Below are 27,317 nucleotides of genomic sequence, written 5' to 3' on the forward strand. Positions count from 1 at the left end.
TGGAGGAATTGAACCCCTGGCATACTCTAGTAGGAATGTAAAATGGTGCAGCTGCTTTGGAACGGTCTGGCAGTTCCTCAAAAGGTTAAAAAAAAAAGTGAGCTACTAAGTGATCCTGCAGTTCCACTCCTAGGTATTAACCCAAGAGAACTGAAAGCATATGTCCACATAAAAACATGTACGTGAATGTTCGTAGTGGCAGTTTTCACAATAGCCACAAAGTAGAGATAATCCATGTCCATCAACTGATGAATACATAGAAAAAATGGGGCATTTTCATACAATGTGATATTATTTAGCCTTAGAAAGGAATGAAGTACTGATACATTCTATAATATGGATGTATGACTCAACTTATACAAGGTACCTATGAGACAGGTTAGGCTAGCATGCCCTAGGTAGACAGGGAGGTGCCTGGTGGAATAAACAAAGACAGCCATATCCCAAAACTCCAGGTTTTGAAATCACTCCTTTCTCCAGAACAAAATGTAACAATGCCTTGAGGTTAATCATAAAATTCCTTTTGGCCTGATAAATGAAGCAGATCTGATAGATAAGAGTTACTTTGCTAATTCCTTCAGGATGGGTAAGCAGAACAAACCTGGTAGACGAATTTCATTAGAAGGAGCCAGTTCCCTTCTTCAAACAGCTCCCCTTCCCCAAATAGGCAAGGGAAGAGCTTTTGCTTCAGTCACGGGGACACCTCCATTCAGCACCCCCTTCCGCTCGGGAGCTCTGACCCTTTGCTTTCAATAACCTATCCTCTTTTTAAAACTCTTTGCCTCTCCTGGGTCCGTGTTTCCATTCTTTGGTCTCACGAGACACGATCCCAGCACTCACTCACTCATTCACTCACTCCAAAGTGCCCTACATCATTTGGAGACTCACAGAGACATATTCCTCCTTCACCTAGACTGGGCAAACTCATAGAAACAGAAATTAGAATACAGATTACGAGGGGCTAAGGGCAGGGAAAGAGTGGAGTTATTGTTTAATACGAGTTGATACATAACTTTTATTTGGGATGATGAAAAGTTCTATAAATGAATAGTGGTGATGGTTGATGTACAACATTTTGAATGTACTTAATTCCACTAAATTGTGCACTTAAAGTGAAATTGGTAAGTTTTATGTTATCTGGATTTTACCATGGGGGAGAAAGAAAAGAAATATATAAGTACTTTTTTCAGAAGTTCCTGTAAACAAGCAAAGGAAACACTTGTAAAACAAAGGGTCTGGACCCTGGGAGCCTTTCTCAAAGAGGAACCCCATGGAGGCTTCTTTTTTGGGCTTCAGTGACGTCTGTCCCTGAAACAGGAGCAGTTTGGCTTTTGTACCAAGATTGTTTGTCTGTAAAAGATCTTGCTCCTGAGACATGTGTGCATCCCAGCTTAATTCGTCTCTGTTTCTGTTCCGTCGGCTTACAGCAATTTCTAATCTCCGCCTTTGTAATAGTTATGAGCTAGAGGTAATTTATTCTCTATTATCCTTAAACCAAAGAAGCTGGGTTTATTTGTTTGTTTGTTTGTTTCCATAATTTTTTAACTGATCTGGTAGCTTAAGGAGTCTTCTTTTCACTCTCTCATTGAGAGGATCATTTGAAATTACTGAAAATATTGGTTCTCCAATCCTTGTTTCCAAAGCCTAGGTAAAGTTTTCCATTGGATGTACTGATTAAATAATTAGTGCCAAAGAGCTCCACCTGGTAACGAAGACGCCCTCAATTCCTGAGCCTGGTCCGCAGGCTGTTTGTCTCGCCCCTTCACTCTGGCTTCCAGTCATGCTTGGTTATCCTCCAGGCCCTGGCCTCTGCTGTGCACACCTTCTGGCTCACCTTTCTGCATTGTCTCCAGCTAATAGGTGTGGTGTATCCAGGTGCCTATTCAAACCTCACTTTTTCTATGAGGTCCTTCCAGCTCTTCCTTGATCTCGTACTGTATTTTATGGTAGAGTTGTAGAGAATTTGAAGATTATAAAAAGGCAACGCAGAGGAAATATAAATTACCCATGACCCCTCAAATCATTTTCTTCACTGCCTCTTTTGTTCTCACCACTTCTCTTTCCCCCACCTCATCTGTATATATTTTTTAAAAGTTTTAACAGAATTAGAATCAGTAGTATTAAAAAATTGGGTCCTATGTTTTCGTATGATACCATGTCATAAACATTTTCCAGTGTTATTGAATATTCTTTGAAGATCTCATTTTTGTCATATTAATTTTTTCTATTGTCTTTTTGTTCTCTATTTCATTTAGTTCTGCTCTAATTTTTGTTATTTCCTTTCTTCTGCTGACCTTGGGTTTTACTTGTTCTTTTTCTAGTTCTTTAAGGTGTAACATGAGGTTATTTATTTGGGAGTTTTCTTGTTTCTTGAGATAGGCCTGTAGTGAGATAAATTTCCCTCTTAAAACTGCTTTCGCTGCATCCCAAAAATTTTGGTAGGATGTATTTTCATTGTCATTTGTTTCTATGTATCTTTTGATCTCTCCTCTAATTTCTTCTTTGACCCAGTCCTTCTTTAAAAGTATGTTATTTAATCTCCATGTATTTATGTTTTTTCCCGCTTTCTTTTTACAGTTGATATCCAATTTCAAAGCCTTGTGATCAGAGAATATGCTTGGTATGATTTCAATCTTCTTAAATTTGTTGAGACTGATTTTATGTCCCAATATATGGTCTATCCTTGAGAATGTTCCATGTACACTAGAAAAGAATGTATAGTCTGATGTTTTAGGATGAAGTGCTCTATAAATGTCAATTATGTCCATTTCATCTAATGTGTCATTTAGGGCTACTATTTCGTTATTTATTTTCTGTTTGGATGATCTATCCATAGCTGTCAATGATGTATTTAAGTCCCCTAGTATAATTGTGTTTTGGTCAATTTCTCCCTTTAGTTCTGTTAGTAGTTGCTTGGTGTATCTCGGTGCTCCCGAAGATCTCATTTTTAATAATAGCAAATATTACATTGTTTGGATACATTATAATTTGTGTCATACATTTTCTGTTTATGGACATTAGGTTAATGCTAATTTTTTTTTTTTCTATTTGAAATAACCCTGTCTTGGACATCTTCAGAAGTGTTTTTTTTTAAAAGATTTCTGCTTATTTTCTTTGGACAGATTATTCCTGGAAGTATAATTATTGGGTCAAAAGGCATGAGGTTGTTAAATTTGCCTGATGCTTAGTTCCACACTGCTCTCTAGAAAGGCTGAATATTATCATTGTTTTTATAAAGGCATTTTTTCCAATTTAGAAATCCATTAGAAAGGTATATCTTTGCTTTAATTGTTAGTGAAATTGGACATGTTTCCTATGTTTCCTAATCATTAATATCTCTTCTACCCTGGGTAATCTTTTCATTTATTTTGCCCAGTGTTGAATTGGAGCCTTAGCGTGGTTCTTATCATTTTGTAAGCTTTTATATATTAAGGTTGTCAGTCTGTGCCTGTCATATTTGTTGCAATTTTTCTCCCAGTTTTCCTTTGAATTGGCAAGTGATATATTTTGAAGGATAGAATCTTTTTTATATAATACTAATTATCATTTATTGAATACTTGCCATGTGCTGGGCATCGAGTAAAACTCTGTCTGTGGGTGGTGGCCGGTTAGCTCAGTTGGTTAGAGCACGGTGCTTGCTTGTAGCACTAAGGTTGCCGGTTCGATCCCCACATGGGCCACTGTGAACAGCGCCCTCCTTAAAAAAAAAAAATGTGTATGTGGATTATCTCATTTAATCTTTACCATATCCCCACATTATAGATGGGAAAATTGAGGGTCAAGATCATATCAAAAAATAAAAATGAGTTGGGATATGAATGAATGAATGAACAAATTGAACAAATGTATGCTATAGTGCATGAATGATTTAGAATTTTGAAATATGCTTGCTTTGTCATAAGAGTTTCAGGCTAGCCAATTTTATTGTATTTTTAATGTTTTGAATAGTCAATGCATTCATTGAAAAAGTATTAAAAGAAATGAGATAAAAGCTCCCTCCCACCGCTGTTCCCTCTCCACCTACTTCTCACTATATACCCACCTCCACTCCAGATACCTATCTTAATAGCATCTCATATATGCTCCCCTGCTTTTTGTATGTAGATCCAAACAAACATGAATATATATCCTCATCTCCCCTCCCCTTGTTTTACATAAAGGGTTAAAACCAGTCAATTTAGGCTATTTGCTTTTGCAAGATGGCTACCTCTTTGGTGCAAAGTATACCACAAAGTGAATCTCTGATTGAGTTAATTATCTTTCATCTTGGAGAGATTCTTCATGCAGTTCAATTTGTTTAGATGGTAATTTCGTATTGAAATCAATTTCAGGCCAAACTCCAGCACTGCCAAGTCTTATGTAACCAGCAGAATCTGAGTTTTCAGTGAGCTGCCATATGTTGTAAGGAATAAAACCAGAGGACCAATGCCGATAGTTCTTAAGAGATAAGTTCTCACTCTCAAAATCCCTAGAAAATAAAATACATATTTTGTGGGGAGGGGTGGGATATGATTTATTGTCTTTATCCACTGGAGTGGAAATAATGTCTGCACAAAACCAAATGTTTGTTACTATAACGTCTGCATCACAATTAAAATCTAAACTGTTTTTTTAAAAAAAACAGTCAACTCCATCAAAATCCACTACGTCAGAGTCAATACCTGCTTTAAAGCCACAGTACAACTTAAAAAAAAATATGGTTCAGACTCAAATGCAGAAATTTGATTGGTTAGAAAGGTAATTAAACCTCCAGCTTGCTCAAATAGATTTACACATAGATAACATTGTGTGTTTTACAGATCCAGTCCAGTAGAATCACCAACATTGGACAGCTGTTAGAGTATTGAGAGTCCTGAGAGCATAAAGAATGCAAGCATCCTTTAGACAGTTTTCTGTTGTCCTTTCTTCCCAATCAAAGATTTGTGGGTGTGTGGAATGACGCCACCAGCAGCAACTGCAGCCTTGATGAGAGTCCAATTCTCATCTCCATGAATAGCAAGTTGCAAGTGACGCAGGGTAATATGCTTTACCTTTAAGTTTCTTGATGCTTTTCCTGCCAGTTAAAGTACTTCTGCAGAGGGGTACTTATTTCAGAATGACTGTGCTGTACACAGCTGCCATCGTGCCTACACTTCCCATGATTTCAGGTGTGGATTTCAGGCTGACTCTCTGAGAGGGAAACCACCTTTGTCCTGGCCTCTCCAGAGTCCTTCCCACCCTCACCACCAGCCATTTGGAATTCTGCTGAAGCTCAGACAATCAAGGCAGAGATAGGGCTAGTCAGACACCCAGTGAGATTGCACCACCCACTCCTCCTTTGCACTGCCATTCAAACTACTAGAAATATGTATTAACGAACAGTTATTACGTGTCATGCTTCTTAAGAAAACACCGCTTAACCCCATCCTAGTTAGAGTGCTTCTGTTGTAACATAACATATCAGAATATTCATTTTAAGGTACTTTCTGGCCCCGTTTCACTTAGTGCTCCTTGAGGGTGGAGCTGTGGCAATTCCAGAGTAGAGACGTGGAAGACGAGGGCCAGGAGAAGTGTTGGTCTGACCTCGAAATAAGACTATAGAAAGGACCTGTGCCCCTTTCAAAGCTACTTCTCTGGAGCTTGCTGATGTTGTTTTGCCTGTGTTTTTCCTTCCCAGGTACTGGCGGAGGGCTTTGGGTATGCAGGTCCGCTACGTTCGCCATGAAGACTATCAGTTCTGCTATTCCTTCCGTGGCAGGCCTGGGCACAAACCTTCCATCCTCATGCTCCACGGCTTCTCTGCGCACAAGGATATGTGGCTCACCTTGGTCAAGGTGCAGTTCTAGAGTCTTCTCTCTCAAGACGATGTCATTCAGTAAAGAAAAGGGTTTGCACTTGGGCATATGGTCATCTGCAATGGTAGAGAACAAAGGGAACCCAGACCTGTGGCTCAAATCATTTTAAAGCTAATGTGATATATGACTCAAATCCTCTTATCAGACAAAATTTATTGAGTTGAATGGTATTTGTAAAGTCTGTACCTTATGAATCATTTCACCTTATGAATATTTCATAGGAAAGGTTTCACTCAGCTTCATCTCAGAACTGTCATTATCAAGATCAGGCTTTTAAAAAGAATCACTTGTTCTTTTATACTCCAAGTTTCTCCTCTTCCTTCCCCTCCCTTTTGCCTCCTTCCTCTTCCCCCCTCCCCTCCTTTCCTTCTTTTTCTGTTTTTTTTTTTCTTTATTTTTTTTTCCTTAGCCATTTAGATAAAAGGTCTTGATTTGGCAGTTTTCTGGGAGTTTTCCAAATAACTCACTTTCTGTCCTGGTTTACTTTGGTGTGGTAACTTGCTCTACTCAGTAAGTGACAGGCTGGTGAAGGTTGGGGCTGAGGGAGGTCTTGGGAGGGAAGCACCCCAGGCTCCCACCTCAACAAGACCATATCTGAATGATCTTATATATGATCTGTGCCAGAAGGAAAAGGCCCACACATCCTCCAGTTACTTATGTTTTCATTTCCGAAGTCTGCTGTGAGGACAGTCACCCTCATGCCTTCATGAACCTCCCACTTCCTGTCCCCACTTCCGATAAGCGTCTTTCGTATAACTGGGTATTTGTTTATTGATAACTGATGTTTCTCAGTTTCTTGGTTAACAGTGGCACATATTTAAAGGGAAGAAGGTGTGTTAGGATAATAACCACCCCAGGAGATAACCTTAATGCAAAGAAGAAAAAGTTTGAAACCAGAATTAGGGTGGTCAGCCATGGTTCCTGTGGAAAGCCTCGCTCCTGTTGGCTCTGAGGCTGCCAAGAGCTCTGGGAAAACAGCGCCATCCCTTCTAGTTCCAAGTCAGTGGCTGAATGACTGGAGTAAGAATGGAAAGCGTGGGGGAAAGGAGAAGGAGGGTAGTACCTGCTAATTGGTGTCAAGAAAGAAAGAGATTTAAGCCTGCTACCCTGACCTTTGTGCCCCTTTTCCAGTCCTCCTCCTACTCCCCTTCCATCCGTGTGTTAGTCTTTGGGGGCCTCTGCTCCCTATGAGGCCACTGGCAATGCTTATTCCTATCAGATGTTACTAGGGCAAAACTCTGATGGCCCAGGGCCATGCATCCCCAGGGATGGTTATCCAGGTGACTTGGTAAGTGGCTGCAGTCTCCCCAGAAAAGTGGGCAGGAATGTTCTACATACCACATACTGACTCTCTGGGCCTGTGTGTCCTCAGTTCCTTCCAAAGAACCTGCACTTGGTCTGTGTGGACATGCCAGGACATGAGGGCACCACCCGCTCTTCCCTGGATGACCTGTCCATCGACGGGCAAGTCAAGAGGATACACCAGGTAAGCAGGAGGTTCCACCAGAAATTGCCAGACTTGGTCTTGCCCACCATCGCATGCCCAAGCCTGGAGAGCAGGCAGGGGAGTTCCATACTGACTCTTAACCAGTCTCCAAGGCATTCTGTTAAGTAAATGCAAACAAAATGGCAGTCCAATGGTATCCTTGTTCAGCTGTGGAGGGCCAGGACTTATTGCAGACTGTGCGCCTCTAAGCTTATTGATGTTATTTGTGAAGAAATATGACAATCTGGGCACTTTCTCAGCTCCTTGAAAAACGAGTGTAGTATTCCTCAAAACCATTTGCCTAGAGTCTGTTTTTCCGCTTACCAGCTACACAATGATAGCAATAGCCCTTCTGCCTAGTTGTGCAGGATGGGGAGATTGCCCTTTGCTTTTTGTGCTAGTTTAGCATCTATCTTTAGTCCCCCACTAGCTGGGCTTTCAAGGTCGTGGGGCTCATGGACCATTTCAGAATTTAATAGTCCGTAAGTTTCAAATTGACATTAGGTAGTTTCCCCAGATGAGGATGTTTATTTAATGTCTGTCCCCACTTCCCGCCCTTTAAACTATTTTGATGAGGTCAAGAACCTATCTCTTTGGCTCTTTGCTGTATCTCTAGCAATTGACCATAGTGTCTAGTACATAACAGATATCCAATTAATATTTTTCAGATGGTTGGTTAGATAAATGGATAGTTGGATGGATGGTTGGATAAATGGTTGGATGGTTGCATACACAGATGGATGGGTGGGTAGTTATATGAGTGGATGGTTGGATGGATGAGAAGGGCTTTAAATTGGGGCAAGAGTCAACAAACATGGCCTATGGGCTATATTTGGCCTACTGCCTACTTTTGTAAGCTACGTTTTATTGGAACACAGCCATGCTCATTCATTTATGTATTTTCAGCTGCTTTAGTACTATAATAGCAGAGTTGAGTAGTTGTCACTGTGATCATATGGCCCACAAAGCAGAAAATAGTTATTCTTAGGACGTTTATAGAAAAGTTTGTTGACACATGAATTAGGGGAATCTTTTTTGGTTTTATACTCATGAATGACCCCTTAATCACTTGTGACAGGTAAAGGTAAGTACATGCCTGCCACGGGCTTTTCTGGATAACTGATCCCATAGAGTTTCAGACCCCCTTTCATCAATAGCCCTTGTCGTTTGTCCCTATAGACAGTAGAAGTTTTTTGCTCTGTAATCACTGTTGTCACTGTCTACAGCTATATAACCAAACCTCCTTCTCATTTCCCTTCCTAGTTTGTAGAATGCCTCAAGCTGAACAAAAAACCATTCCACTTGGTAGGTACCTCCATGGGCGGCAACGTGGCTGGGGTGTACGCTGCTTACTACCCATCAGATATCTGCAGCCTATCTCTCGTGTGCCCTGCTGGTAAGTGACCAGGCTGAAATACCTCCCTTAGTGACTTGAGCACAGCGGGGTCTGAATCTCTGAAGGGACAAGTGACCATGTCTGCTATGACTATTTTTTAGAATCATCTTTTGATATGTACTTTAGAGATATACAATGCCTTAGTGATAAGTAACCAAACAAGGGTTGTCTAACCATAATCGTAACCACATTGACTTTTCATTTATAGAGCCAGCCTGTTCCATAGGGAATTTGGTAGTTAATTAAAATGTGTATAGTATTTTGCAGGACATAAATACTTTGAAATATAATGGCAATATTAAAATCCAACATTTACTGAGCTCTTTGAGCTAAGCTCTTTATATGAATTTAGTTGTCACCATAACCTTGTGAGGTGAAGGTACTATTGTTATGCCGCTCTTCTTTTCTGCTGAAAACTCAGAGATCTTTATTCATTACAAGATCTTTTTTAAAAATCAACAAACTTTAATTTCTCTGTTCTTATTTGTATATATGTCAACTTCAGCTATAACATGTCCCCAGAAATTATGATCTGAAATTGGATTTTTTAAATGTATTTTTCTTATACAAATCTTTAAACTTAGATTGATAATATGTTAGAGAGAAAAAAAATCTTAATTTTTCTCTTTCCTTCTCGTTCCGTCTCCCTCTCTGTGGTGCTTTACTGGAATATGATTTACGCATAGTAAAATGCCCTAATTCTAGGTGTATATCTCAGTGACTTTTTACATATGAAATTACTATCCAGATCAAGATAGTATGTCCATTTAATGGGTAGGAATATTGAGGCACAAATAAATTATAGAAGTGCCGGAGCCAGCATAGGAACTGATTCTAAGCTGTCTGGTTCTAGAACCCAAGCTATGGCTTTTTTGGAAGTCCTTTCATATTCGCTACCTCCTTTATCCACTAGAACCCAGTCTTGAGTCAAACATGTACACCTTGTATTGAAAGGTAACTAAATTGACCTTTAAAATCTTTCAGTCACTCTGAAAGTTAATAGTTTTCAGGCCTGTTAAGGACATTGAAATTGAAGGCAAGCTCCAAGGGGGTTTTCTTTTCTTCTCTTCCTAAGCACCATGTCTGAAATCAGTTTGTCTTTTAATAATAAAGTTTGAGAATCAGAGAAACAGCCCCTATGGAAGGTTATTCAATGTTAAATCGCTTATGGAAGGTTAGAGCTAACTGGCTTTTTCGAGTATATGTTCATTTGCTCAGAGTTTTACAGCTGGGTTTCAATTGGAAATTTAAAATTAAGTTAGTATGCGAAAATGAAAAGATAAACGTTTTACTTTGAAATAATTTTAAATTTACCGAAATGTTACAAAGATAGTTCAGAGTCCCATATACCCATCATCCAGTTTCCCCCTTGTTAACAACTCACATTACCACAGTGAACTTGTCACAACTAAGAAACCAACATTGCTACATTATTATTAACTAAACTCTGGGCTTTGTTCGGATTTCATTCGTTTTTCCACTAATGTCCTTTTTTTGTTCCAGGATCCAATCCAGGGTACCAACATGACATTTAATATAAGATTATTTTGAAAGTGAAAGGATCTAGATCATATAATTACCCTCATGGCATTGTGAAAGCCACGTGATACCCGTGTTAGTTTTAAAGGAGTTGCTGAATATAGGAGAGTTATAAAGCATGGATTTCTGCAGCGTAGTATTGATGCCACAGCCTTTCTTTCTAAAATCTAGTTCTTCGCCTATGTTAAACACCTGGAAATTTGCTCAGTGTTGGAAGTGAAAATTAGTTTTGCTCTCCTGTATGTGTCAGCTGTACGAACTGAGCCCTCTTGTGTCATGCTCTAGGACAGGGGTGTCCAAACTTTTTTCAATGTTTTTTACCAAGGGCCATATGCGGTAAAATACACAAACAGCCGGGCTACTCACTCGAGGTGAAGTACGTATTGCCTCACCTGGTTTATTTAAGTAAACTAAATATATTTTTGGAATTTGCTGCAGGCCAATTAAAAATGGGTTGCGGGCCGCAGTTGGCCCACGGGCTGCAGTTTGGACACCCCTGTTCTAGGGTATAGGAAATAATGGTCCATCTCCAAGCTTTTCAGTCTCAGCAGTCGCCTAATGCTATCCTAGAAGAAGGGAGATTGTACAGAGGGCAGTTACTGTCCCAACATGGGGTACTTGCTCTCACTGTGTTTTGTGTATCAACCCCAAATAAGAGATTATGAAGTGGGTCTGGGCCAAGAGGAGAAGCAGTCAGACCCTTCAGTCCTATGTTTTCTTCCAATCATGCATTTCATCAGATCTCTTCCCAATAATACAGATGTGAAAGGGGCTCAGGCAAGTTGTCTTCAAGACTAATGCTTCTTAAACTCTATCATACAGATAAATCTCCTGACAACTTGTTAAAGTACAGATTTTGATTCAAGAGACTTAGGGAGGGGCTGAGATTCTCTATTTCTTATGGGCTCCCAGTGCTGCTGGTCCATAGACCACAGTTTGAGTCACCAGTTCCTAAAATATCTTGAAGGATTTTTTTGTTTGTCTTCTAAGTATGGTTTTGAGCAAGGATGGCAGTACCAATTCAAAAGGAATCTGGTGAAAAGTACCTAAACTATAGTAGCTCTGGGGTACTAGAAGTTCTCCGTGTAAAATGGGGGTTGGTATGAAGGTAGATGTGTTGCCAAGCTATTTTGGTATGAATCCCACAGGCCTGCAATACTCAAGTGATAATCAATTCATACAACGGCTCAAAGAACTGCAGAACTCAGCCGCCATAGAGAAGATTCCCTTGATCCCATCCACCCCAGAAGAGATGAGTGAAATGCTTCAGCTTTGCTCCTACGTCCGCTTCAAGGTGCCCCAGCAGGTAATGTGATCCCAGCAGCAATACACCTGCCTCTGCCAGAGGCTCAGGCGCCAGGCCCAGCTCCCTTCATGCATTCCCTTCTTCTGTACTCTTCTATTTATTCCTTCAGTAAGTATCTGTCCTGTGCCTGTGCTACGTCAGGCACAGTGTGTGGGCACGGTGGAGAATAAATAAGACAGAACAGGATAGTGGGAAGGCAGACAATTAATAAGCAAACAAATACAAATTGTAATAAGTTTTCTAGAGGAAATGAAGGTGGTGCAGTGAATAAAAACAGGGAGGTAGTGGAAGATTTGATAAACCTCCCTAAGGGAACAGCACGTACAGAGGTGGAAAAAACAAAGGCAAATTCAAGATGCTGGAAGGAGGCCAGGGTGACTGGCGCCTAGAGGATGAGGGAGAGAATGGATTGAGATGAGGTTAGAAAGGAAGGCAGGGGCTAACTCAAAGAATCTCAACTTTTTTTTTTTTTAATCTCAGGACCACTTTACACTCTGAAAAATTATTGAGACCAAAGAGCTTTTATTTGTGGGGGTTATAATTATTGATATTTACCATATTAGGAATTAAAAGTCAGAAAAAATTAAGACACAAGAATATACAAGCACTCATTTCATTAGCCATCAGAGTGAGTACATTATCCCTCATTGTATAGGCTCTGAAAAACAGTATGCTTTTGAGCGAATGAAAGTGACAAAAAGGCAAGTCACATTTAGTATTACTATGAAAATAGTTTGACCTTATGGACTCCTAAGACCCACTTTGAGAACCACTAGGCCAGATCATGTAGGACCTTATAGGTTATGGGAAGGAGTCAGGTTTTTCTAAGCACAATAGGAGCATCCCTGAGAATTGTAGGGGAGCACAAACAGAAGCAGGAAAACCCATTAGGATGCTGTTACAGCTTGGAGATGATGGTGGTGTAGACTAGGGTGGTAGCAGTGGAGACGGGAGATGTGAAATGCTTTGGGAGGAAGAACGGACAGGACTTGCTGGCAAACTGGAAGTAAAGGATGACGGAAGGTGAAAAGTCACAGATGACTACTGGTACTTGAGTTGGATAAAGGTAGAATTTTATGAACAGGAGAAGGAGAGGAAGGGTGAGTTGAGGAGCTAAAAGCTCCATCTTGGGTGTGTTAAATACAACTTGCCTGTGAGGCCTCCAAGTGCAGCTGTCAAGTGGGCAGTGGGATCCACAAGTGCTGCTGAGGGAAGCCTGGTCTGGGGCTACACCGTGAGAGCCATCAGCCAATGGTGATATAAAGGTCGTGGGTCTGCATGAAGTCATCTAGGGATAGAGTGAAAAGCCAAGAGGAGAGTCCATGGCTGCGGCTCCATAACAGCAGATTATCTCCCTTTACTGTAGGAGCTGGACCCTGCCTCAGAATGGGGTAGATCTTCCTAGGAGTTTAGAGAATGGGCTCTATTCAGAAGTTGTGAACGTGACTCAGTTAATAGGTTTGGAAGCACCCAGAACCTGATTCTGTGGCATGTTCTATCCCTAAGATCGTCTTTTAGTTGTGAAGATGCACTGATCCCCTCCCGGCACCGATCTCTTCTCAGAATAGAGTGGCCTCTAACAGGGTTTTAGAAAATTACAAGTTTTGACTTGTCAGAGATGTGAAAACACCAGGAGAAAATAAATGGCAGCTCTAAAAGTCATTCCCTCCTGGGAGAGAAGGTGCACCCAAGCCCCCAGCCCACGGTGCCACATTGTGTTATGATTGTGTATTTGTTTTGCATTATGATTGTCTGTTCTAACCTCTGTAAAATCAGGGATTTTGTCTTAATTGACTGTTCTGTCCCCAGCCTTTGGCACAGTGCTTGCATGAAGTAGGTCCTAGGTATAAATTGGATGGATCAATGGATGCAAGGCTGCCTGGAGAATGCAGGGATGGAGAGTAAATGGGCTAGTGGGTGCGGGATAACTGGATACATGGGTAGACTTATGCTTAATATGATTCAGAGATGCAGGATGGATGGGTGGATAGGTGAGTGGAGCAGAGGTGGAGGTTGGATGGATGGATGCAAGATGGATATGATGCATGTGTGCAGAATAGATAGTAGAATGAAGAAAATGTCTGATGCTGAGTGCAATGCATTGGATAACTTGCCACTGGTCTCACCTCTGGACTTCCACTTCTAGTACTGATCAGATTCTAGTCATGCTCTAGAGAGTTGGTGAGTCCAAAGCAGTTATGGCTGGATTTCCCCTCTTTAATCTGTACACAGGACTCCTGAGAATGCATTTAAGAGGTTCAGACTGTTCCCAGGTAGCTGAGAAGAGTGACGGCTGCTAAAATAAACCCACGACCCTACCTCAAGAACCCTGAGGCGGGAGGAAAAGGAGAGTTGTGTCCCTTCTGGCTGCAGCACCTCTCTGGGTCAGTGCCCAAGAGATCTGGCCTGTCCACAGTTGCTGCAGCCTTCACAGCCCTCAGCATGGAAGGAAAAGACAATATCAAATAATAAACGAGGGACTCTGGAACCTTTCCCAATAGTTTATTTCTTCATTATTTAAGAGGCCCCTCATCCCCAACAGTTTAATTTTTTTAATGGACTATGTTCTGCATTTGGATATTATTGAGCAATTACTTGATATTATTTTCCTCCCGATGGGGTTTTAAGATAAGCAGCGAGTTTCTCAAGATAAAGCGTCTGTGTGGCCGTCTCCAGTGTTTTTTACATACGGGGGGACCTTTGGCCTCACAGTATTACCCAAATTCCTTCCTAATTAAAAAGAAAAAAAAAAGCCTCTTATGAACCTAATTCCCAATTACATCGTATGCTACATCACGGGAACTCGGAGGACCAGGCCCTAAAACCTTGACAATGCCATGAATACCTGGACTTTATTTCCCTCGTTGTCCTAGAGCCACGAGGGACCTGAGGAAACGAATCTCTTGCTTTCTAACTTCGGCCTATTTATCCTTAGATCCTGCAAGGACTTGTCGACGTCCGCATCCCTCATAACAGCTTCTACCGAAAGCGTAAGTAGCCCTGCGTTAAGCTTTGTGCTGTGACGAGTGAAGCCTTATGGGTGGCTGGCTTCTATTGCTCCCATTTCTGGGTCTGTCTCCTTGAGCCCCTCAAGAAGGGAAGTGGCGCCTGGAGCTCCATGACTGTTCTTTCCTATACGGCGGTGCCCACGGGCACAGCCCAGCCTGCACTCACTTTGCCTTCCTTTTCTGAACAGTGTTTTTGGAAATCGCCAGTGAGAAGTCGCGGTATTCCCTTCATCAGAACATGGACAAGATCAAGGTCCCAACGCAGATCATCTGGGGGAAACAAGACCAGGTATGTCGTGGGTCTCTGGGGCCACCTATGCCAGTCACACCGGCCTCTGAGGAAAAGCAAGCGGCCATTTACAAAGGGAGCCTAGCCGACTGGTTTCTGATATCAGGACAAGGTGGAACATACCCAGGTCAGATGCCAGTGTTTATAGGAACGTTATTCTGTGAGTTGAGAGTACACTGGTCTTTTAAAATGCAAGGCAATCATACATCATCTTTACAAATTATTTTTATCAAAGCCACAGAGTCACATGGTACAAAAAACTTCAGAGAATACTAAAAGGTTTGTAATGAAAACATCCCAGATCCCAATTTCCAGTTCCTTGGGGTAACACTTACTGTCCTGTGTATATCTCTTAAATTTTCTAAGGCGGGGTTGGCAAACGTTTTCATCTGTAAAGGGCCAGATAGTAAAATTTTCGACATTGTTGGCCATGCAATCTGTTACAACCCTGCTGTTGTGCCAAAGCAGCCGAAGACGACATGCAAGCAAATGACATGGCAGAGTTCCAGTGAACCTTTATTGACAAAAACAGGCAGCGTGCCAGTGTTTGCCTACTCCTGTTGCATACATATGCATAGAGAAGTTCTAGCTGTACGTTTTCAAACATGCTAGATACATGGCTTTGCACCTTCGTATTTATAAAAAATATGTATCTCAGAAATCATTTCATACCAGCCCATACAGATCTACTCATTCTGTTTTTTAAAATATTTTATTTTGAAATAATTTCAAATTTACAGAAAAATTGTAAGAACAGTACAGAGTCCTCCTGTATATCCTTTATAAATTCATCAATTTTAACTGCTCACCCAGCCCCCTGCAATCACGATCTGTTTTTTGTTTCTATAGTTTTACATTTTCTAGAATTTTCATATAAATGGTATCATATAATGCATAGTCTTGTGTATCTAGCTTCTTTCACCCAAGCATGTTTTTGAGGTTCATCCATGTTGTTCCATATGTCAATTGTTCCTTTTTATTGCTGAGTGTCATTGCGTGGTATGTGTTACCACATTTGATTTATTACCAGCGTTTTAACATTTGCCACGTTGGCTTTGTTACTCTCATCTATGTATCTAGAAGTATATATTTTTGTACCATTTGGAGTAGGTGGCTTACAATATGTCCCTTTACCCCTAATACTTCAGGGTGTATTTACTGAGAACGAGAATATTTTCTCGCATAACCATGGCACATGATCACATTCAGGAAACTTAGCATTGATGCGATGCTTTAATCTATGATCCATATTCCAAATTCATCCGTGGTTTCAATAATGTCCTACACAGAATCCTCTCCACATGCCCCCAAGCCACCATCTAATCCAGGATCACATACTACATTCCTGTCTCTTCAGTCTCCTGTAATATGAAACAATCCCTCAGCCTGTCTTTGTCATTCACGATGCTGAGCTATTTAAAGAGGACGGGCCCATTATTTTATGACGTGTTCCTCAATTTGAGTTTGCTGCTTCCTCATTATTAAATTCAGGTTGTATTATATTCCCTGGTTGAAATATCTCCTGAGTTATAAATATCACATCCTCCGATGCACAGCAGGTTGTTGTCTGATTTCTTCACTGTAAAGTTATTATTTGTCTCCTGGCAACTAATAAGCAGTCTGTGTCATCCCAAGAAAGACACTTTGAGACTGTGTAGATATCCTGCTCCTCATCAAACAGTCCCTCTATATTTACCATCCATGAATGATTCTTGCCGAAAACAATGTTTTACATTATTTTTAAGAGCTGCATACTGTTCCATTATATCCATCAGAAGTGCCCTTCTGATGTTCCTTTCCAGTTTTTTGCTATTAAACAATACCTCAGTGAACACCATTATACATGTGTTTGTAGAGTGTGAGAGTATATCTGAAGCGTAAATTCTTAAATGTAGACTCACTGGGTCAAAGGGCATGTGCATGTTTTAAATTTTAATAGGTTTTGTCAGATGGCTCTGTCTTTGTTTGCTAGGACTGCCATAACAAAGTACCACAAACTGGGTGGCTTCAACAACAGAAATTGATTTTCTCACAGTGCTGGCAGCTAGAAGTCTGAAATCAAGGCGTCAGCAGCTTGGCTCCTTCTGGGAGCTGTGCGGGGGAGTCTGTTCCATGCTGCTCCCCTAGCTTCCGGTGGTTTGCTAGCAATCTTTGGTGTTCCTTGGCTTGTAGATGCCTTCCCCTGATCTCTGTTCCTGGGTGTCTCTGTGTTTAAATTTCCCCTTTTTGTAAGGATGCCAGTCGTATTGGATTAGGGGCTCTCCCTGCTCCAGTGTGACCTCATCTCAACTAATTACATCTGCCATGACCGTATTTCCAAATAAGGTCACATTTTGAAGTACTGGTGGTTAGGACGACAGCATGTGAATGTGGGAGAGATACAACCAACCCATAATAAGCCCTCCAAAGGGATACTGATTTATACCTAGCAACTCCTTTTTTGTTTGCAACTGTTCTTTAGAAATCACATCTTATTGAAAGTTCTAAAGTTTAAATCAAGAGGAGGCAGTGAGAAATGGAGCCTTTACAAGCCCACAGTGGATAGAATTACTGTGAAAGGGTATCCAGGAGCCTTTGCTGTTGAATATTGTGAGAAAAGGAAATTAGAAAAAAGCTTTCCCCCATTGAGACAGTTCCTCAAAGGACCCCAAGGTGAAAGCTACCATTGTGAGCCCTGCCTGGGCTGGCGGCACATCTCAACTGTGTCTGCTGATGAAACCACAGGTGGGAAGTCAGGCAGGCTGCGACCACAAAAGCTCACAACTGTGTGGGGTGGCGCAGGAGAGGAGACTGGGCAGGAGAAGCCAGGCCTGTGCCCAGTGTGTGAGAGACGGATGACAGCATCAGCAGAGTACAGCTGTCTCAAATCAGCCAGGTATGGCTGAGGATGCACAGCGCAGAATGAAGGTGTTGAAGAGGAGGGAGAGCTCACATGCTCCCTTCTGCAGCAGCCAAGACTGAAAGAATCCTTGTGTGCCCCTGAGTGAAGAAGCAGGACCCAAGTTAGGCCAGCAGGAAATCGTTCCATCCCAAGTCAGTAAGAACAATGAAGGCCTTTCTTCATTATGAAAATCCCAAAGGTGATTCTGGGCTCTCGGGGACCAATAAGAAGAGAGAAGTGAGAACCCATCACCTGGCAGAGACACTGCAGGCACGAGACCACTGGCCTTGCAGCCTCACAGCCTGCGGTTGAGACTTGCCTTTGCCCTTTATCAGCCTGTGACCTTGAGCAAGTCACTCAGCCGCTCTAAATCATGAGTTTCTCTTCTATTGCTGGGGTGATTGTGAGGCTCAAGTGAGAAACACATATGAAGGTGATCGTTCTCCAGTTATCAAAAATAAATTGTTTATTATTCACGTCCTTTGCGTCTCTGACCGCTGGCTTTTGCCCAAGGTCCCGAATTTCCTCCAGGACTCTGAAGTCCATTTTGTTCTGGAAAAAGAACCTAACATTCCATAAGCTTGCTATAGGATAAGATCCTTATGTGTTCTGTGGACCATCCCAAGGCAGAGGCCAAATAGCAGAGGCTTCAGGGGTCCTTTATTTCATGGCCATTTGCTTCCCAAACTGTCTGGCTTTTTTCCTGTTCTGTCATCAACATTTGATGTCACAGACCCTCCCTCTGCCAGGTTGAATTCAGTCTCCCTCTTCTTTGGACCTCTGTAGAGCCACTGTGCTGCACAACGGCTGGGGGTGCCATGGATATTGTTGTCTATGTGAGTGATGCCCCCTGGATTTGGGCAGTATACAGCCTGCACAACTGAACCTGACACACTTTTCTGAGAGGATTTCTGCACATCCATTCAAGTATTTCTCCCCATAGAGTGGGAGGGCCTTGGGGAAATAAACAAGTTGTATTATTCTTTATGTCCCTTCTCCCTGCCATCACAGTGCCTAGTATTCAAGAGACCCAGAGGACACAATAAATGAGCAAGCAAACAAGAAAGCGAATGAACAAACTAACTAGCAAAGGGATGAACCCACCAACCCACTGCCTATGCATTCAGGTCAGCTAACAAATCCGTATTGAGCACCTGGTATGTGCCTGACACTATTGTCCCTGGGGATACAGTAGGGACCAAGACAGGCAGCATTCTGCCCTCCAGCAGCTTGCAGCCTAACTACCACTGTAATGCATGGCAGGGCCGGAACTAGGGTGTGGTGTGTCATGAAAGTGCAGGATCGGATCCTGTCTTTATTTATAATTTTGATACTGTGTTCATCATGGATCTTTTTGTATTAACATTTATTTTTTGAAATACTGCATTAAAATAGTATTCATCTTGATTACTGGATTTTTTGGCATCCGCTTAAATTTTGTGCCAGAGGCAAGTGTCTCACTTCCCTCACCCTTGTCCCTGGCCCTGGCCTAAAATGGGATGGATGAAAATGCACCATTTACCTGAATAGCAGCAAGAAATAGCTGCTATGGTTCCTACAGACATGCACATGTGGGCCCATTCAGCTGTTTCACATGCCTCTGGGTGACCATGGGAAATGCTGGATTTAACAGCATAACAGTGTCAAACCTAGAAGCTCAAGTGGTCATTTTTGAATTAAGGTTTCTGATCTCTCTGTAGAATAGACACTCAGTTGGGAGTTCCTACTTTTTCATGCTTTGACCTGTTGACTCCAACTGTGTATCCTCTGGGTATCTTCTCCCACAGTATCTGGGCTTTATTTCTGTTCTGACACTTGCCACGGCAGCCTTACTGGTGAGTGAGTGACAGAGGGGTCCCATTCCTCCACAGAGTGCCCCTCTCACTAAGCTCCCCATTAGCTGTTCCCTTTTGCAGGCCAGGGGTGCTCTGCATTCTGCTTGCCCCATTTCGAGGTGGGTGGGAAATCTTGGTTTTAATGATCTGGGGTGAAGAGAATGAAGTTCAAAAACAGACGGTGCTGAGTTTGTTGGGGTTTTGCTTCTGCTGTTAAGGATGAGAGGAGGGGCCCTCTTGTCTGGGATGAGTTGAGGTGAAAGCGATTAAGAGAAGGAGAGTGAATGCAAATTCAATGCCCAAGGGAGGGTGTTAGGGAGACAAGGTAAATTGGATTGGCATAATAGCAAGGTGAAAATGAAATTAGATGAGTTGTTTGAAAAATACCAGCCCTGGGAAAAGGTGGCTTTCATGTTGGAGAAGCTTTCCTCATTATTCACAAACTTCAGGGCCTGGGGTCACACAGCTCTGGGGACCCCAAAAGACCCTCAAAGGGAACTCCTCCCCAGCTTGTGATAATTAGTGGTTAGTGTTCTCTACTTGGATCTTCCCTGGGTTCCCTTCCCACAGCTCGGCCTACCCTAGCCTGGTGTCAGGGTCATTTGCATGATGATGTCACTGTCCTGAACACAGCCCCGCGTTCCCCACTGTGCTGAGATCGAGGTCTGACACCCCAACATGGTTGGAGGCCCCTTCCTCTCCACCCCATTTCCCCACCATGCCTTCCCCACTTCCCGTGGGCTATGTCAGCACCCAGCTACTTGCTGTGCCCTACACTTGCCATGGCCTCCCATCCTCTTCCATGAATTCTGCTCCTCTGTGCTCCCTCTGCTCTCAGGACCCTCCCCTATCAGAGCTCTTGTCACATCATGCTGCATTTGTCTGTTGACCTGTTTGCCTTCCCTACCAGACCAGAACCTCTTCATGGGCAAGGACGGTGTGTTTCTACCTTAGTAACGCTGGAAGCAGCACAACTCCTGGCACCGAGCTGCAAAATAAAATATGAGCCATGCAGTCACTCCTCTTAGAGGGCCACAAGCCCCAACACTTAGGTGACTTGGTCCTCAAAGCCACCTCTGCCAGGTCTCAGTGGGAGTCTACCCCCCAAGTACACACGGGCATCTGAATCTTTTCCATCTCATTTCCTCTCTCGTCCTGCAGGTGCTCGATGTGTCTGGGGCAGACATGTTGGCCAAGGCCATCGCCAACTGCCAGGTGGAACTTCTGGAAAACTGTGGGCACTCGGTGGTGATGGAGAGACCCAGGAAGACAGCCAAGCTCATCGTCGACTTTTTAGCTTCTGTGCACAACACAGACAACAAGAAGCTGGACTGAGACCCTGCCTGCAGCCTGCACTCTGCACACGGCATCCACTCCCATCCCCAAAATCTGATGCTGACACCACTTCTCAGGGATCCTGCCCCAAAAGCGGTCAGAGCGCCAGCGTCCCTGAGGAAGCCAGTCCCCTACCCGCAGTGAGATCCACAGAGCTTTGGGGTCCACGAAGAAATCTCCAAGATGTTTTTCACAAATGGAAATTCATGTAGAGCAAGATAAGAAAATCCAGTCTTGAAATCTACCAAGAAGTCTTCAAGTTCATGTTGCAAAGCGGCCACCTCGAAAACCATAATCACCAAGGACATCATTTTCTTTAAAACATTCCTCACAGACTGAGACTCGAGGTACTTCTGTTGCTTCAGATGTTCTCCCTGCATGGTTAGTGGCTGAGCACTAGTCCCCATTCGCGGAGCCCCTCTTGTTTATGTCTTATTTAAGTTTTACATAAGACCCATATGTGAATGCAGTCTGTCAGCTGCAAGACTCGGGAGGAAAATGGCAGGCTGTAGAAAATAGTTATACAGGCAGGGGGCATTGTTCTGCCTTGGCCAGCCCTTGGAGCAGCAGAGAACATAGGAGGGTGGTTTGATCAGCCCCCACATGTCAGGTATGCCATGAGTGGACTCAGAACCATCACCGTATGAAGAACACCTCGCAGGGTGGGTTTCCTGGAAATCATTTATTACTTTTAAAAAATAGGACTAATGAAGCAATAATGTTCTAGACATCTATAAATGATCAGACTCGGGTTCTAAGTAATCGGAACACAAGCACCTTGTGGGCCTCTTTTCCATGTTGCTGTGCTACTGCAAACCCTTGGATGTAAAATACTAGTTTGTTAATGAATTCTGTGAATTCTGTGAACAGTAATGTGATTGAAAATAACTCTATAAACAAATGTAAAAATGACCACAGTGACGTGAAATAAATTTAATAAATCTAGGCTAGCAACATGCAGACGGCGTCTATTTCTGAGCTCCTAATTATGTGCAGTGTTGGCAGGTTTTCTGTTAACTGTGTGAAGTGTGTTTTCAAGTAAGGCTTATTCTATAGTCATTGGAAGACCTTGCTTGGATGTGTTATTAGTTTCATTTTAAGAAATTGTGTTTGCAGTTTTTATTCAATTGAAATGGCCTATCAAAAACAAAAGGCAAGAGTCATCAAACTATTCCTTTTGACCCACTTCTGTTGCAGTTAGAAACCCTAAACGCCTCAAGAGATTTCACTCCTTCAAATCGTTTTACAGAGATTCTGCAGCCAAGTCATTCTGGAAATAAAGTGAGATGAAGTTAATAGTTTAAATTAGACTTCAGGACTTGGTCTGAATATTTTAATTTATCAGAAAAGAGTGGAATATAGATCTTAAAAACAAGAAGATATGAAAATGTGACATATCAAACGTGGGATGCAGCTAAAGCAGTGTTCAGAGGAATTTTATAGGCCTCAATTCATATAATCGAAAAGAAAGGCCAAATATCAGTAATTTAACTCCCATTTGAAGAAGCTAGAAAAAAAATGGTTAATCAACCCTAGAAAAAATAGAAGGAAATAACATAGATGAGAGAAAAAAAAATCAATGAAATAGGAATAAACGTTGATATTAGACATGCTGCTTGTTCCAATCTCCCATACTTACCAGGAGTTCTGAGCGTAGGAGGTTCTGGGAGAGGGGGCGGTCTTGGTGGCTTTGGTTGGTGCGAGATGGTTTTCTCAGGGCCACTGAAGAGGCTCCCGACCTGGGTAAGTACCTCAGGTCAGGAGTCCTACTAGATGCAGGTATTGTGCCCTGGGTTGAACAGCAGCTCTGGATCGCCTGTAAAGGAGCCTCCTCCGCCCTGCACCTCCATGGGGTCATCCAGGCAGGGGCGGATGCTGTCTCCCCCACCTGTAAGGGCAGTGGGCAGGGTCTGCAGCAGGACACGGCTCCCACCTCCTCCACGGTCACTGGAAAGCACTGCCTGGAAGTCATGAGCAGAGCATGTAAAAGGCATTTTTGATAAACCCATGAAGTGGGTTTTCAGGGTTCTCCCTTGGTCCTGCGATTCTGTTCCCAGCATACTAGAGACTTGAAAGCAGATAAGCACAGCTCCCCCTTGCGCCCCACTTCCCGCCTTTGTGACTATGAAGAGCCTGCCGATTACTGCCAGCTGGCTGTCCCCCAAGCCACGCCCCACTGGGCTCTGTGGTGTGTGCCTGTAATGACAGCCTTGGACAGAAGAACGGGGTCATTCATCACAGCCCTGCCTGAAATGCTGCCCAAAGTTTCTGAAATAACAATGGAAAGCCTCGGGGAATCACAAGTGGGCTCTTAATCCCACTGCCTGGAGTTGCCCTCAGGGCTGCTGAGGATGGAAACTGCTGGGCAGGTGTTGAAGAGGCTGAGGGGCAGGCCATGGTTAGGACTCAATTTGACATCAGTCTGGGCTTCTTGTCCTGGGAAGAGTCAACACCAGGGGTGGCCGATGCCAGAGACACATAGTTGGATGGTGCTGCCTGTGTGTGTAAGTCTGTCTTCCATCTGAGCCCCTGAGCCTTCCCCTTCCAGGAAACATTACTGTTTGTCCAAAGACTCCCGGAAAGTACTGGGAGATTGTAATGTACAGCAGCCCAGGTTGGAGGACGGAATCATATAACTATGTGCTAGGCACTATTCTAAGTGTTTTCCTTGTGTACTATCAGCTTACCAAGCTCTCACACAGCCCTAACAGGTACATATGACCTGTGCCTATATTACAGCCAAGGAATGGAGAGGTGAAGTGTCTTGCCCAAGGTCACACAGGTAACAAGTAGAGGGAGGCCGCTTGGTTTATGATTGAAGGTGACTTGCAAAAACCATGCTTTTACCAGTGTGAGCAGGAACTCGGTGGTGCCTGGGGCCGTGCCAGCTCACCTGGACCAGGCCAGTATGTGGCAGCTTCAGCCACAGATCACCGAGGCTACACCTCAGGCCCTTGCTAAGGAAGGTGACCCAGTTTTTCATTCAGCAAATAGTTAAGGCCCTCCCCCTGCCCAGCGTCCTGCTAAGGAGGAAACCAGTTCACCTGGGTTCCAGCAGCGTCTGCTAAGGGGGCAGCAAGGGACACCTGCCCTCCTCAGTCCAGCCTCTGTAACAGCCAGGACCCGTCTCACATCCTCCCTGGAAGGGCTCATTCACCTTGCTGATACCCTCATCCCTCCCCCGTACTCTGGAAATGATCATCAGTGTGTGTCCAAAGCAGTTTTCAGGAGGGGAGACATCTCCTGCAGTTCTTGTTGCCCCCGGGGGGTCAGACTTGGAAAGAAGCCAAGAGATACAGCCCTGCTCACAGCAGCTAGAAGCCAGTATGGACACCTTTGAAGGAGAAGCTCAAGGCCCTGAAATTCTTACCAGCTAGTGGCTTTCCCACTGCTTTCAGACAAACGTCAGGTTTTAATTAAACATAAATGCTGTATTTAGGCCCCCTTATTTACTTTCCAACTCCTGGATAGTGATCTCAGGACAATCATGGGTTGGTTAGTTGATTAACATTGTTCTAAAATGATGGATGCAGATTTTAACATCCACAGGTACCAGCCTCCTGCTTTGGGGGGCTTCTTGTACTTGACAGAGAAGTCTTTTATTAAAAGTAGCAATTCACTGGATCTGTTTCAGAAGCGTTTGCTGAAATACTGTATGGGCAGGTTTGGGTGCATTTTTCTTTTTAACTCTCTCAGTCTGTCTCCATGTTTCTCTGTGTCTGTCTCTCTGCTCTCGCCTCATCTGTTTCATCACTCATATTTGTCTCACATCCATCTGTCTGCCTCTATCACCCACGCACACAGGCACACACAGACATGCTGTCCGCTAACAGTTGGAAGCCTGACTCTTCTGATCCTTCGTCTTTTAAATCTTCCAACATGACTCCTTTAACCACACAGACTGGTCTTTCTCATCAGCCACTTCTCTTCCCCTCCCCCTCCCCCCACCCTCAAATTGAATAATGTTCACACAACCCCTCCATTCCCTGAAAGGAGGAAGACAGTAGAATTTCGGAGGAGAGGGAGTGGTCACAGATGAGGCTGTGGAGATGTCCTCAATTACCTGCCATAGTCAGGGCCAGAGGGTGACAGTTCCAGTTCCTGGTATCCCCAGCTGCCCTGGGGCCCAGTATCACTGCTCTCTGGGCTGGAAGTGACCAGGATGTGGGTGTGAGGTTGCCTGTGCCTGTGGTGGGATGAGGGTCCTGTGTGACTATCGTTTGCCTAGTAGTCAAGGAGGAGGAGAGGTTCCTTTCAACAACAGGACAGCCCCTCGGCCTTGCCTCCTAAAGGAAACTTTTCTTCATTGTTTTCTGGATGTTTGGTCTCTAAACCTTCAAGGGACTAGATAACTTTAAGGCACTCTTAATAGGCTGCCATCCTCGGGCAGAGGATAGGAGAATGAAGGGTTCTGAGGGGCAGAAAGTGGTACTAAGGTGACAAACCCAAAGACCCAAAGTCAAAGCTGGCTGGGAGATGGGTAGCTTGCTAAAGGGCAACTATTAATGGGAGTATAAGTCTTCAATCCCTTACCACATCTCAGAGCCAGGTGTGAGTCCAAATTCAGAAATTTTCCAATTTTAGTAAGGTATTATGTTGTGTGTACATTATATCAGACCCCCAGTAGGGTCTGGGGCCACCTTACATGATCGAATGCATTGTTAAAGAACAAAAATTCAACCAAGTAAGTGTGAAGATCTAATTGGTTTTATTGATTCATGAATTGGGCAGCATACCATCTAGCAACTAGGGAGGTGCTCCGATGAGTTGTACAAAATGGAAGGTTTTTATAGGCAGAAAGAGGGCAGGACCAAGAAGTTAAAAGAGGGATTATGTCAGCCAAGGTTACCTTTCCCTAGGGGAAGGTAAGGGGTCTTATCAGGCAGATTACCTCACTAGTGTTGATAAGGAAATTCCAGACTGACTAACTTAAAATTCCACTCCTGGGAGAGGCTGAAGCTGCAATTAGATTAGTTATTAAGTTTTGGTTTGACCTGGCTTCGCAAAAGTGACTCCATTTTGGCTTTTTTTTTTTTTTTTTGTAGCGGTAGTCATATTTTTGCTGTGCAATGTATAAATATCCACAGTAAATGGGACAAAAGCTATAAAAAGCTTCACCTCAGTTCAGATTAAGCATTGGTACCAATGAAGAAAAATTTTGTTTCCAGAGTTTTCTTGGATTTCAGGATTGCAGATAAAGGATGGTAAGCTTGCATTTCCTGTTCTCTCTCTTCTGCCTTGGAAGGTCAGGGTGGGAGGTGTCAGTGTAAGAAATGTCCAAACCTGTAGAGAATTTTTTTAGAGAATTTTTTTTTTTAAGATTTTTATTTTATTTTATTTTTTTATTGGGGAAGTGGAACAGGACTTTATTGGGGAACAGTGTGTACTTCCAGGCCTTTTATCCAAGTCAAGTTGTTGTCCTTTCAATCTTAGTTGTGGAGGGTGCCATTCAGCTTCAAGTTGTTGTCCTTTCAGTCTTAGTTGTGGAGGGTGCAGCTCAGCTCCAGGTCCAGTTGCTATTGCTAGTTGCAGGGGCGCAGCCCACCATCCCTTGCGGGAGTCGAACAGGCAACCTTGTGGTTGAGAGCCCACTGGCCCATGTGGGAATCGAACCGGCGCCTTCGGAGTTAGGAGCACGGAGCTCCAACCGCCTGAGCCACCAGGCTGGCCCCCGAGAATTTTCATAAGAGTTTATTTGAGCCAAAACTGACAAAAATTGCTGGGAAGAAAGATCTCAAATGCTCCCCAGAATGGCAGTTTGCAGTTTCTTTTATGCATTTGGAATTAAGGAGGAAACATATGGAAAGTTACGTGGAGGTGGGAGAAAGCAAGGCAGGGATTGAATTATGGGATAATTAACAAGATTATGTGCTCTCTTGAGAGTGGTTATGCCTTTGAGGGGTATTCCTTCTGGCATTTCAAAGATGTGTTTACCCAGATGCACAAGAACAGTGGACAGGACTGGCTTAAAACCTTTCACTAAAGAAGTTATAGGCCTGGGGCAGGACTACCCACCTTGACTGCCCAGTTAGAAATTTATGATCAGATCACCCTGTGAGGTTACTTTCCACAGAACCTCTTTTGCAGCCACAGAAGTGACATCTTGAGGAGGAGTCTGTTCTTCCAAGGTAGGAGATGTGTGCAGATGGGTGTGATACACAGCTCCCTCTTGTGACCATCGGGGCAAGTCCTGATTTGTATTTAACTATTAGAAAGTATAAAAATGATTCCCTGTCGCTTTAAAATAAAACAAATGCTGAAAAACAAAAAAGCAAGTATCTCCTACACTTTCCAAACAACCCCACCCTTTTCCTATCAATCCACTTGGAACTAGTGCACACATACACAAACATACACACGAAGAAACGGTTGATTTGTGTGTTATCTTTTTAACATAAACGGTTATTA

General features: G+C 43.1%; 1 protein-coding gene across 5 annotated transcripts in view; it reads left to right on the forward strand.

The window, feature by feature from the left end:
- Positions 1-21,869, forward strand: part of ABHD6 (abhydrolase domain containing 6, acylglycerol lipase) — a 47,963-nt gene extending 26,094 nt beyond the window's left edge. For all 5 annotated transcript variants that reach the window (XM_019724150.2, XM_019724152.2, XM_074313176.1 and 2 more), the window contains 7 exons: positions 5,657-5,813; positions 7,207-7,320; positions 8,584-8,716; positions 11,404-11,561; positions 14,497-14,551; positions 14,758-14,858; positions 20,736-21,869. In XM_019724150.2, the coding sequence (XP_019579709.1) occupies positions 5,657-5,813; positions 7,207-7,320; positions 8,584-8,716; positions 11,404-11,561; positions 14,497-14,551; positions 14,758-14,858; positions 20,736-20,909 (892 nt within the window). In that variant the 3' untranslated portion in view covers positions 20,910-21,869. The remainder of the gene's footprint in view (positions 1-5,656; positions 5,814-7,206; positions 7,321-8,583; positions 8,717-11,403; positions 11,562-14,496; positions 14,552-14,757; positions 14,859-20,735) is intronic.
- Positions 21,870-27,317: the final 5,448 nt, after the last annotated feature.

Source organism: Rhinolophus sinicus, linkage group LG10 (assembly GCF_036562045.2).
Source record: "Rhinolophus sinicus isolate RSC01 linkage group LG10, ASM3656204v1, whole genome shotgun sequence".
NCBI lineage: Eukaryota > Metazoa > Chordata > Mammalia > Chiroptera > Rhinolophidae > Rhinolophus > Rhinolophus sinicus.